Below are 13,060 nucleotides of genomic sequence, written 5' to 3'. Positions count from 1 at the left end.
ATTAAAGGGAGTTTGTGTTCCTGCGCAAAACGATAAGACTGCAGTATGTCCAAAGCAGATTGTCTGCCAGCACTGTGCACGTATACCTGGCCGATTGCCACTAAACTACACTTTTCGGTCTTCAATTACAATAAAATGTGTGTTATTTGAAAAGGCATATCCAGCCCACGTGCCTCTAGTATATAGCACCAAAACAAGATTTGCTAAAACCATTTTTCAGCAATAAAGGTCACCATACACGAGCAGATTTAAGATGCCAAAAGATTGTCGGCAGCTTATTGGGCAGTGTATGGGGCCTCAGACGGGCTTCCCAAATCGATAACTGTCCCGAAAATCGGTCTGATCGAGGACTACACCAGTTGGTTGATGCACTCCTCCATCTGATCACCCGTATTCTCAATCTAATATCGCCCACCTCAAGATGGACATATCTGGGAGAGATTCGCTCATTTGGCGACCTTACCAAACAAGCGGATAAGATTCTCGAACACCTATATAATGTACAATCTTCCTTGAGTCCAAACTCTGCTGCCTTCTTATTGTTATTTTTATTCGTTCGTTATTGGGTAAGGCTAGCTTTTCATGGGCTGGTTTTCTGGACACTCAGTTCCAAGGAGAACCACACTAGTGTAACCATTGTGTGTTAGCAAATTCTTAGAAGCAGAGATTGACAGCAATGTTTAAAATACCTGTTTCCCTGCCAACGGCTTCTCATTGACTTTGAAGGACAAAGGTTCAGTCTGTGGCAGACAATTGTGCTGGGTAGAGGGTTTTAATGGCTTTTGTTCTCCATGGGAAGACTAATAAATGAAACCCGTTCTGTGTCCATATTCTCTAGTTGCTTTCAGTGTTTGGTAGTGTAGTTTGATAAAAATCAGCATCCATAGTTCCTAGGCATTGTGAGGCACTGCTAAGCAAGGACCAATCATTGTACTAATTCAGAGATTTCAGCTATGTATATTGTCCTTTACCAAAATATCTTCAGTTACTGATCCATGGTCCAACCTGTAAACCATTTGCTGTATAAAAATCTGTTTTTTTTATGAAGATGCTACCCAAAGGGTATTGAGATTAATTCAGTATATTGTTATGAGTAGTTCAGTGGTATCCGTCCCATGTTCCTGGCCTTGTTAAAAGTCAAGTCATTTTAAGGCATTATTTGTTGCATAGATTAAGTATTGGTTACCATTGTGACCTTAAGGGTCAGGGCACACAATCAGATTCGGGGAGATTAGTTGCCCAGCGACAAATCTCCTCTTCTTCGGGGCGTCTAATCTCCCCGAATTGCCTCCCCTGCCTTCACACCAGCTGAAATATAAATCGCAGACGGAATGGCACTCAACACAATTCGTTTTTTGAAGTCGCAGAAGGAAACTTTAAATTAGTCGCTCCGAAGAAGAGGAGATTTGTCGCTGGGTGACTAATATCCCTGAATCTGCCTGTGTACCCTGACCCTAAATGTCAGCAGACTGGCCCTTTAAATAGCAGCCATACTGATAATATCACTGGCCACCCACAGAGGCCCCATCAGACTAATCCCTTAGGGTAAGGCCACACAAGGTAATTCGGGGAGATTTTGTAGCCTGGCGACTAATCGCCTCGTCTTTTGAGCGACTATCTCCCCGAACTGCCTCAGGCGACTTTTCATTGTAGCCTATGGGGAAAAACGCTGAGGCAGTTCCGGGGAGATAGTCACTCAAAAGACGTGGTGATTAGTCGCCAGGCGACAAAATCACCCCGAATCTCCTCGTGTGGACTAGCCCTTATTGTCCTGTAGTAAGTAGCTTGTGGTATGATTATGTATAGGCTTGCAATTGGCTGCTTATAATGAATAAGTAGATCTCTAGCAAACTCTTCAATGATAATTTGCTGGCTATTCCTGCTAGAGGCTGTGTCATAATGATAACCTTACTGGCAGATGTACAAGTAGTAAGTCTAACCTGCAGCAAAGACAGACATTGATGCTTAATTTTAACATCTATAGACTAACAATGCAAATAATTGTGAATGCAGTAACCCACAGCCAACCATAGAAATGCTCAATTTCATTAGATGATCTTGTTCTAGATCTAGACCAATGTTATCCTATATTTTCCACAAACAAAGTCAAGTATTTGATGCCAAAGTGATACGTAATTTCATATAAAAAAATCTGTAGAGCTTGTAGGCTTTCATAGGACCATCGAAATGTCTTGGGAAGGCATAATGTATATACTAAAGACATTTTGAATTAAACCCATTCACACTGACCCTTTAAAGGGGTTGTTCACAATTTGACTTAACTTACAATATAATGTAGAGAGTGATATTCTCAGACAATTTGCAATTGGCTTTTATTATTTGCTGTTTTAGAGTTATTTGGCTTTTTATTCTGCAGCTCTCCAGTTTGCAAGTTCAGTCATCTGGTTGCTAGGGTCAAAATTACCCTAGCAACCATGCATTGATTTGAATAAGAGACTGGAATATGAATGAGAGGGTCTGAATAGAAAGAGGAGTAATAAAAAGTAGCAATTAAAAAACTATAAAAAATAAATAATGAAGACCAGTTGAAAAGTTACCACCCCTTTAACACATCTGTGAACTTCAGGATACAGTAAATGAAAGTATTTGTTCCTGTTTGCTTGCATAGGAGAGTCATACTTGGTGTACCTTTGTGCAAGTGAGAGACGGTCTCACACATAAACTGGCACATAGTGTCTCATTCACACTGGTCCATACAGTACTGGTCTCTCACCCTTGTACTATTTCATTTATAAGCAGTCTTTCACACCCACTCACAGTCTTTTGCTCAGGCTGTGGCACATATAGGATTTATCTGTAACACGGTTATTAAACAGGCCATGTAACCAGTGCTTTCCTATTATATTAGAAGACGTGGGACATGTGATATACAGTATACATGCATGTATAATGACAGGGCATCATGACTGGCAGGTACACCAGTCAAAATCTACCTGGTTGCTCTGCTGTCTAACCATATGGTTCTCCCACCCAGAGGGCATTCTCTGTCAACCCTGTAGTAAACATTCAGTGTAGAAAATGTAAGTATCCCCTTAACAATTCAAGAGTTATTTTTCTACTGTGGGTCATTTTGGAAAGGATAGCAAAGTGAAGACTCCTATTTAAAATGTAATAAAAAAAAAGTCTCTATCGGTCATAAGCAACAATTCTAAATTGTGTGTTTTCAAAAATGTTATCTTTATTCTTTTTAATACAGGGTCTTACTGTTACTTAGAATAATATATTTAAAAGATGCTACGTTATAAAGTGTGATGCAGCGTAGGTTTATGCTGTGGCAATAGCTGCAGAATGCTTGAGCTAGGCCAAGCACTATAGATACTCTTATCGACCTGTATGAATTAGGGATGCACTGAATCCACTATTTGGGATTCTGCCGAACCAAATCCTAATTTGCATATGCAAATTAGAGGCAGGAAAGGAAAAAGTGGAAAAAAATCTTCTTTTGTGACGAATAGTCACGTGGTTACCCTATCCGCCCCTAATTTACATATGCAAATTCGGTTCAGCTAGGTACAAGGATTCATCCGAATCCTGCTGAAAAAGGCTGAATCCTGGCCGAATCCCGAACTGAATCCTGGATTCGGTGCATCCTTAGTATGAATGCAAGTATGAACATTTTTTTTTTTTTATAAATATGCTCTCACCAATGTAATTTGTCCATTTGATTCATGCTCTAAATCAGGGGTCCCCAACCTTTTTTTTTAACCCGTCAGCCACATTCAAATGTACAAATAAGTTGGAGAGCAACACAAGCATGCTAAAAGTTAATTGGGGTGCCAAATAAGGGCTGTGATTGACTATTGGTAGCTCCTATGAGGACTGGGAGCCTACAGGAGACTCTGGCAATACAACTGGTTTTTATGCAACCAAAACTTGCCTCCAAGCCTGGACTCAAAATATAAACACCTGCTTTGAAGCCAGTGGGAGCAACATCCAAGGGGTTGGAGAGCAACATGTTGCTCATGAGCCACTGGTTGGGGACCACTGCTCTAAATGGTAATACTCTTTCATATAAAAATCAAATCCAATTTTACAATTGGTAAAATACATTGCAACTGTTTAACAAGTTTTAATTTTCCCCCTTCTTTTTATACTGTATGGGTATGGAAAGGCCCATCCCTTGAGCACTCTGCAGTACTACTGAAGCACATAGCCAGGACGAGACCTGATCTGCATTATGTAATGCATACCAAAATAACATGGATGAAATCTATTACCGGTGCCTGTCTGCTTTTTTTAATTTAGTCACTGTCCTTCCACTTCTTGCATTCTAAACCTGCTCATAAAACAAGTGTTGTTCTTAAAGGGGGTAATTGTGCCTAAAATATATATTTTTTTTTTTTGGTGTAATTTTGGTGGCGTTATTTTATGAGAAATTGCACTTTGTCATCAATTCGGAACTCCAGCTCATGTTTTCTAGGTCAATGCTTCTATGTACTTTTTTTTTTTTTTTCTTTTTCATCTCGTTTGTTATCCCTTCATGTAAAGCTATAAGCATAGCCTATAGACCAGTGATCCCCAACCAGTGGCTATTTAGAAACATGTTGCTCGCCAGTCCAATGGATGTTGTTCCCAGTGGTCTCAAACCAGGTGCTTGTTTTTCAATTCCAGTCTTGGAGGCAAGTTTTGATTGCATAAAAAAACAGATGTACTGCCAAACAGAGCCTCCTGTAGGCTGCTAGTCCACATAGGGGCTACCAAATAGTAAATCAAAGGCACTTATTTGGTTTCCCCAGAGACTTTTTGCATGTTTGTGTTGGTCCTCAACCTTGACTCTATTTACATTTGAATGTGGCTCACAGGTAAAAAAAAAAAAAAAAAAAAAAAAAAGGTTGGGGATCCCTGATATAGACCAAGTCTGACATCACTGTGTTTGTGAAAAGAAATTGTTGTTATGTTACTAATCTAGTCCAGGGCTACCGGTGTCACTTTCAGTTGTACTATAGCCCTTAGCCTATGAGCCCATAAGCAGCGGTTTGTATTCCAAGTACAATTATGGTGCAAACATGTATGAAAATTCAGCATTCACAATTTGGCACCTGAGGATTTCCAAATGATGATTTTTCTTTTATGTAATGCGGAGCTTCAAGTCTCTTCAAGTCTCTGTAAGCATGCTAAAACATATACAGCTATGAGACTTATTATCCAGAATGCTCGGCCCCTGGGCCGTATAAGGGATCTTTCCGTAATTTGGATCTTCTTACAGTCTGTTACAAAATCATATAAACATTAAATAACCCCAATAGGCTGGTTTTGCTTCCAATAAGGATTAATTATATCTCAGTTTGGATCAAGTACAAGACACTGTTTTATTATTACAGAGACAAGGGAAATCATTTTTAAAAATTTGGATTATTTGGATAAAATGGAGTCTATGGGAAACGATTTTACCATAATTTGGAGCTTTCTGGATAACTGGTTTCCAGATAACGGATCCCATACATGTATTAAATATATATATAAATCTTGTCCAGCACAAGCAAGGTAAATAGGTTTGATGTTGTTTTTTGAACTGCCTTTTGTTTTAACTTAAAACCAAGTAGAATGGCAACAGCAGTGTGGTACCAACAGGACTGCAAACCGGAAGACTTCTAATAAATTGATTCAAGAAATCGATACACAAATGCTCCTTCCAAGGGCAATTACTTGTACAGGTATGGGACCTGTTATCCAGAATGCTCGGGACCTGGGGTTTTCCGGATAATGAAGCTTTCCTTAATTTGCATCTTACCTTCTACTAAAAAAATCATGTAAACTTTAATTAAAACCAGTAGGCTTATTTTGCCTCCAATAAGGATTAATTATATCTTAGTTGGGATCAAGTACAAGCTACTGTTTTATTATCACAGAGAAAAAGGAAATCATTTTTTTATGTGGATAAAATGGAGTCTATGGGAGACACTTTCCCTAATTCTGAGCTTTCTGGATAACGGATTTCCAGATAACGGACCCCCTACACTAAATTTGAAAACCATTGAAAATTATTTATTGATGTGTATTGGAAGGTTTTCAGAATTACATTTTCTTTGAATAAAAAAAAAATTCCTTTAGCCATTTTCCCTTTCCCTTGTAACTGATGTTAACCAATACTCCATAAACCTGTGTTCATAGCAAAACTCTCTTGTGATACGTTGGTATCAAGTAATAATGGTGTGTGTTATAATATCCTTTATGGTGTTCTATGCATTTAAAAAAAATGAACCCCCACCATCCAATACAGGTATGGGATCTGTTCTCTGGAAACCATTTATCTAGAAAGTTCCAAATTACGGAATGAACGTCTCCCATATACTCCATTATAATCAAATAATCCAAATTCTTAAAAATGATTCCCTGTTTCTCTGTAATAATAAAACCGTACCTTCTACTTGATCCAAACTAAAATATAATTAATCCTTTTTGAAAGCAAAACCAGCCTATTAGGTTTATTTACTGATTTCATGGTTTTCTAGTAGACTTAAGGTATGAAGATCCAGATTACGGAAAGATTCATTATCCGGAAAACTCCCGGTCCCAAGAATTCTGGATAACAGGTACCATACCTGGATCTATGCAAATATGCCTTTGTGGGTGATTATTGCACCAACAAATACAAAGGCACTCCTAAATGAGTTTATATTTGTATTTTTCAGCAATGTCTGACATAGCGACACATTCTGTGCAGATAATGTACTCAAATTAACTTAGAATTCATTACTAATCACAAGTTTAGCTGAGCTGCATGTGCTGTGTATGTGTATCCTTGCAGGGTGATAAATACACTTGAACTTTCAGAATGTGTTAAATTATAGTTGTGCTACAAATGTAACACCCCATTGTCAAAGAAAATGTGTAAAACATTGAAATCGTTTTTTGGTCTGGGTTTAAAGATCACAAACTGCTCTGCTTCCAAGATGTGTTTTTTTTTATGCTGCTTCTGAATTAAAGACATTGGATAACTGAATAAATGTTATCACATGAAAGATATCCATAATCAAGGACTCAGAAAATAACCAGGACCTGGTGCTTATAGTTAAACTGAGCCATCTTTCATATGTTGCAATACCTGATCCATTGACAATTTTTTGGCCCAGCACGGCTGATGTTCTGAAAAAATGTCTGACACTGCTCACACACCAGCAATAGAAACAGGTCAGGTTGCATTCTGAGTAATGGTGGCCATAGTCATAGCAATTATGATATTTCCTGAAAAAGATCATTCGTTTCAAAACACACATTCAGAGCTGAATTGTCAGATATACAGATGGAAACAATAGAATTCTACCTGTATCTGACAGTTCATCACTAATAATGGCCGGTACCCGATCAAAATTTTCTGTCCAGCCCGATTGACGAGCCAACCGATATCCAAGTCTTCTGCTGATATCTGTTGGCTCATCTCCCATCATACACGCATCGAATGCCGTATGAAAATTTGTTTTGTACGATATTATTGGTTAGTCTATGGCCACCTTAAGAGGGGAGGTTACCCTTGTCAGCTCCACTGTATGGCTCCCCCCACAAGTGCCGGTGGGAGACTTGTTGGTCAGGTATGGGATCTGTTGTCCAGAATGCTCGGGACCTGGGGGTTTCCAGATAATCGAGTCTAGGGGAGCCCGCTTTTCCTTAATTTGGAGCTTTGTGGCCAACGGGTTTCCGGAATGGATCCCATACCTGTACAGATTGGTTGTTGGCCTCTGCTAGTTTACTAAATCCCAGCTGCTTAAATAGTTTATAGTTTGCATATTACACAAACCAACAGCTACGCTATTCACTCTCAAATATTTAAAACCATTGCAATTCTCTGTTGTCACAGGGCTTGCTCTCTGAAATACTGCGAAAGGAAGAAGATCCCAAGACCGCATCACAATCCTTACTTGTAAATCTTAGAGCAATGCAGAATTTCCTTCAGCTGCCAGAGGCTGAGCGTGACCGTATATATCAGGATGAAAGGGAAAGAAGCCTTAATGCAGCGTCAACCATGGGCCCAGCACCTTTGATAAGCACACCATCCAGTCGCCCGTCACAGGTAATATGGGTAATAGTGCTTTTAAGAAAACTCTGCATTTAACGTCAGTTTAACCGCAGATTGCTTTTTTTAAATAAAGATATTGTAACTATTAGGATACAGTGATGCTCACATAGCAATTGGATCCCATTATTATTAGTGTTGCCTCCTATTTTTTCTTAAAGGTGTATGTTGTAAAGCAAAGCTATTCCAGCTCATTCATTCAAAAGACATTGGCAGTAATTTTTTTTTTTTTAAGACATACGCTTTTCAGCTTTTTGTAAAAGTGTTAGGCCCACATTTTAATTTGCTTGAAGAGATCTTCAACTTTTATTTTATGTTTTACCTCTTAATGATCCTAGTTTATCTGCTGACCCCCAAAGGGGCGATGTTCACAGGAAAATGGTCAGGTTGTAGGTGTGACTGGGGCAAAAGGGCCTATGGCCTAAATTCTCCCACTGCTTAATATTAAGATTTTGGAAGGTAGAATCCCCTACAGTGTAGCTACTGTATATCTTGGAAAGAGTTGTATTAGTTAAATGTTACTTGAAGGGGAACTCCGGTTTCCAAACCAAAATTTGATAAAGAGGACAAACATAACACAGAAACCCCTAATATACCCATCACAGTTACCTGTTACTTCAAAAAGTATAAATAAATGCAATTTTCTATGCTGCAATTCAGCTGTAACAGTTCTTCTCTTTCTGCATCATTTGAAATCCTGACAGGGAAGGAGAGACTAAAACACGGACAAATTGTAACAATTTCCCCACAGCTTACAGGCAGCATGTAGGAACTACATAACCCACAATGCATTGCACTATGATGTTCTGTTCCTTATTGAAATCACATGTGCATGGAATTGTGGGTTTTGCAGGACGCAGGCTAAGGACAACTGGTTGATACAAAGTAACAGTAGTCAGCCAGCTCAGAAAATTAGTCAGACAGATCAGCAGGAGAGCAGGGGGTTAGGTTTAGGAACTGTTCCAAACCATTAAAAGCCATTAAAAATCAAGTCAAGTTATGTTTGTGTGGAGTTCCCCTTTAAATATAAGATGCCTTGCCGATTAAACAGTTATTTAAAAGTTGTTCCAGTGTGTCCAAATCATTTCTACTATCACAGGGGTGCCAAAAAGTAGATCTACCAGTAGACCTTTAGCTGCTGATTAGTAGATCTCAAGACACTGTCAATAAACAGCTTGTCTAAATTACCCTTCTGTTTAATTATTTTTATTCAGATATTTATTACAGTTTATTTATTAAAATTACATAATAAAGTTGTTAGTTCAACATAGCAATAAACACTTTCTCATAAATCAATATATTTAAGTAATGGAACAGAATGCTAATGCTTTTATGAATGTAGATCATAATAGGACAGCCTCACTAAAAGTAGACCCCTTATTAGTAAAGTACGGGCACTCCTGTACTAGCATATGGTTTGCATCAGGGAGCAAGGGTTTGGATGGGTGGCGGTGCTCAATGTTTGAATACATGATGTGTGTCAGGTACAGTATACCTTTTAAATATCCACAACAGAAGAATGTCAGATATTTGAGTGCCTGCTCATGAAACTCCATGACACCGTGTCTGAGTTTGCTAATCCTTTAACTTCAGCAACAGACTGAGCCCCGCACTGTTTGGCTAATCTTTGAGAGAATCAGTCGGCCATAATTTATTTATTTGGTTTTATGCACTTGCCATGCATATCAAGCATAAATGTATGCTCGTTTGTAAAATTTTCATAAGGGTTAGAATCTATATGTACGCATTAAAGAAATTCTACATGGAAAATAGTACATAGTTTATAATATAGCATCTAGATTCAGCGTGCATTAAGAAACAAATGAGTTCATCAGAGACAAAAGCTTCTACTCTTGACATGCGGTAGATTTTACAGCTAATGATTACCAAATGTCGTCCAGGAGTCATAAATAACGCAGGTCGGAGATGCGGGACAGGAGGAAGTTGCTACTTTTGTGCACTAATGTACTGAAATAAAGAGAGTGAATTTCCTTATTGAAAGGGAACATCGTGTGCTAATGGTCTAGTCTACTATTAATGGAGTTTAGCCTGAAGTCCAATGAAGATTTCTTTTAGCGATAAGGGAAAAAAGTACTCCAGATCATAAAAAAGTGATCTCTCTATAGAACTATAGTGATTTAATCATTAGTCTTGCCTCCGGCTTCAGGGAATTTTACTTGCAGAGCTTCTGCAGGTCTCATTGGCTCAGAAGGTTACTAATATCATTTGCAATGTCTAATAATATTACTGAAGAGCAGTCTTATGTTCAGGGTTACAGTTTAGAGTAACAATAATTCAACATGTGGCGAGATTTGCTTAGGACGTGATTGTTAACCCTTTCTTGAAAGGCTGTTTTTCTCTGTTTTTGTCAGGGTTCATGGCAACCAAATCGCCCCAAAATAAGTGTTATTTTGCGAATAAGAGATAACTTGATTATTTTCTTTATTGATGATATGGCCCACATTCACCTGTGCACTTATCCTCCTAGTTTTACCTGTTTTTCTAGGTCCCCTTCAGCATAGCTAAAGTTGCATGCACTAGCAGAATCCTAAAATCCTACAATTTGGGACTGTGACAGTGCAGATACCTGCAGTTCTGTCCATTTATATTTTTATATTCGAAGAATAAACTCAGATATCCAGGACCTTTACTTACCATTGCCACATTTCCTTTTGGCTGCATTTTAACTGAAGTTTTATCTGAGAGTGGGATTTCCTGTTCGTCTAATGTTTAACATTTAGGGCAGTGACTAATTGGGTTTTAAAAATAAAATGCCCTCCATTCACCATACGCTACCAGATCTTTTCAAATTGAGTTTTGTTTCATGTGGATTCCCCTATGACAGTTTTGATGTGTGGGGGTTATTACAGCACACAGGGGCCTACAGAGGAACTAGACCCTGTGTTCATATACCATTTCAATAAATATTGCTAAAACAGGTCAACCTCTAAACATTTTGGGGGCCTGAAAAAAGAATTTGGTGTGGGGCCCAGTAATATCTAGATACTCCACTGATGGCACAGCAGTGAAATTAGAATCTAGTGAGTTTTTATCTACATATTGTTTTACTATTATAAAGAGGTGAAATTGGTAAACTAAAAAATACACAGACATAGGCAGACATCGAGTTGTAGCAAACCAGGAAAAAGTCCTCAAGTCACACATAACTTCATTATAGAGGAATGTAAGAAAATGCCAATAACATTTCAACTCCGGGAAGTGTCACCGGTTACTGGCAGAAGGTTGATATATTGTCACGTTAAAGTGTCAAAATATATCAGAACAATTTTAAAATCTAGTAACATTCGCTGAGCACTGTTTGGTGGTTTGTTAGTTTGGTTGCTTGGTTATATCATTAGATTTTAATTTACTTATTTTAATTGGTTGAACAACTTAGATGGCTTCACCAATCATATTTCCTCTTCATTTCCCTAATAGGCATTTTTGCTACAAGTTGTATTGGTGTGCCTCATTGTTCTGCTTTGATCTTTTGTTGAAATTCCTGCTTGTTTAACTTGGTAAACAATTAAAACATTTTCAATCTAAAATATATAAGGCTGAAATGTGTTCTTTCTTTAATATTATCAGGATAATTTAACAGATTGTGCACTTTTTTTTACCTATAATGCCACATTTTCCTTTTACTTGCTCTATAATAGCAGCTGTGCTCCAACTTGCATTCACCACAATTGCGCCTGATGCATTAAAACAGATGCAGTTGTACTTGCATTTGGTGCAAATTGGGTGCAAGTTGCATCTAGAATTTCTTGGAAGAGTTGCACGTTCAATATGGCATTTTCATTGTTCTTCATTCTGGTGTACCTACTGACTGAACCCACCCACATTTACCACCAGTTCTAGTATAGAGGTATCTTTAGGGTTCCCCACTGTCAATAGGTGCAGTTGCACACCACTCATCACAATTAGAACTCGTGGAAGTGCAAGATTGTGTTTGGATAGTGTTTATAAAGGACCCCTAACATCTCTCTTTTTCACTATATGTATAATTAAAACACTAATGTAACGATGCATTTGAGAAAAAAATTGAAAGCCAAGGCTTCACCATACATCATGAGTTATGTTGCACGTAATTTCAGATAAACCTATCTCTCTCTTTAGTCTTATGGTTAAATTCTTTCCCATTAATTGCAGAAAGCTTTCAGTCATAGATTTCCATGGCTCTGTACAAATATTTGGCAGGTTTCCACAAAACTTGTTTTATGACTTTTGTAATTCTGCGTTGTCATTTAACAATGGTGATCATGTTGTATTAACCTTTTAGTAAAAAATGAAATATTTCTAACTCGACAGGTACATGATCTATTATAATGCTTAATGTTATGCCACTTATCTTATTAAGGCAGCTTGTAGAGTAAGTCATTTGCCCTGCAGATTTTCATTTATTTTGTTCCCCAGTTATACATTTTGCTTATAAATAGCGCTGTCTAAATATATGTTCCAGGTGAAGACGACTACCATTGCAACAGAGCGGAATGGGAACCTGGAAAACTGCACGATGAATATTAATGCTTCCATTTATGATGAAATCCAGCAGGAAATGAAGAGAGCGAAAGTATCCCAGGCTCTGTTTGCAAAGGTTGCAGCTTCTAAAAGCCAGGTATGTCCTTTTATTCTCAACAAAGTTACGAAACTATCGTTCTAAAGGATAATATGGACTGGAAGTTACATTCAATGCAGGTCAAAGTTACTTACTGCTTTATCATTGATTTTGCACACGGTAGTATTGAGAGATCATTCTTATGCTTGTGCTCAGTTTTAATTATGCAAATTAGGGTTCGGACTCTGTTCAGAATTCAACCAATTTATAGGAAAGTATAAGAAGCTAATTTATGAACATTCAAGTTTGAGCTTTTACAGGAATTCAAGTTTTTTTTTTGTGCCAAAATTCATATGTTCGAATTGAGGCTGCCAAAACTTGATATGTTGGAGGTTTTTTAAATGGAAAATATATCCCCATTTATTAACATGAACCCATTGAGCTGGGCTTATGCTAAAAAAGTGCATACA

At 37.9% G+C, this 13,060-nt stretch overlaps 1 protein-coding gene across 6 annotated transcripts in view; it reads left to right on the top strand.

Moving 5' to 3' along the window:
- The window catches only part of satb1.L (SATB homeobox 1 L homeolog), a 124,201-nt gene that overhangs the window by 85,701 nt on the left and 25,440 nt on the right, over window positions 1-13,060 (top strand). For all 6 annotated transcript variants that reach the window (XM_018267438.2, XM_018267440.2, XM_018267439.2 and 3 more), the window contains 2 exons: window positions 7,817-8,029; window positions 12,495-12,650. In XM_018267438.2, coding sequence (XP_018122927.1) covers window positions 7,817-8,029; window positions 12,495-12,650 — 369 coding nt within the window. The remainder of the gene's footprint in view (window positions 1-7,816; window positions 8,030-12,494; window positions 12,651-13,060) is intronic.

The sequence above is a fragment of the Xenopus laevis genome, chromosome 6L (genome assembly GCF_017654675.1).
Source record: "Xenopus laevis strain J_2021 chromosome 6L, Xenopus_laevis_v10.1, whole genome shotgun sequence".
Taxonomy (NCBI): domain Eukaryota; kingdom Metazoa; phylum Chordata; class Amphibia; order Anura; family Pipidae; genus Xenopus; species Xenopus laevis.
Note: the sequence above shows the minus strand (reverse complement) of the source record. Positions and strands in the feature narration are given on the sequence as shown.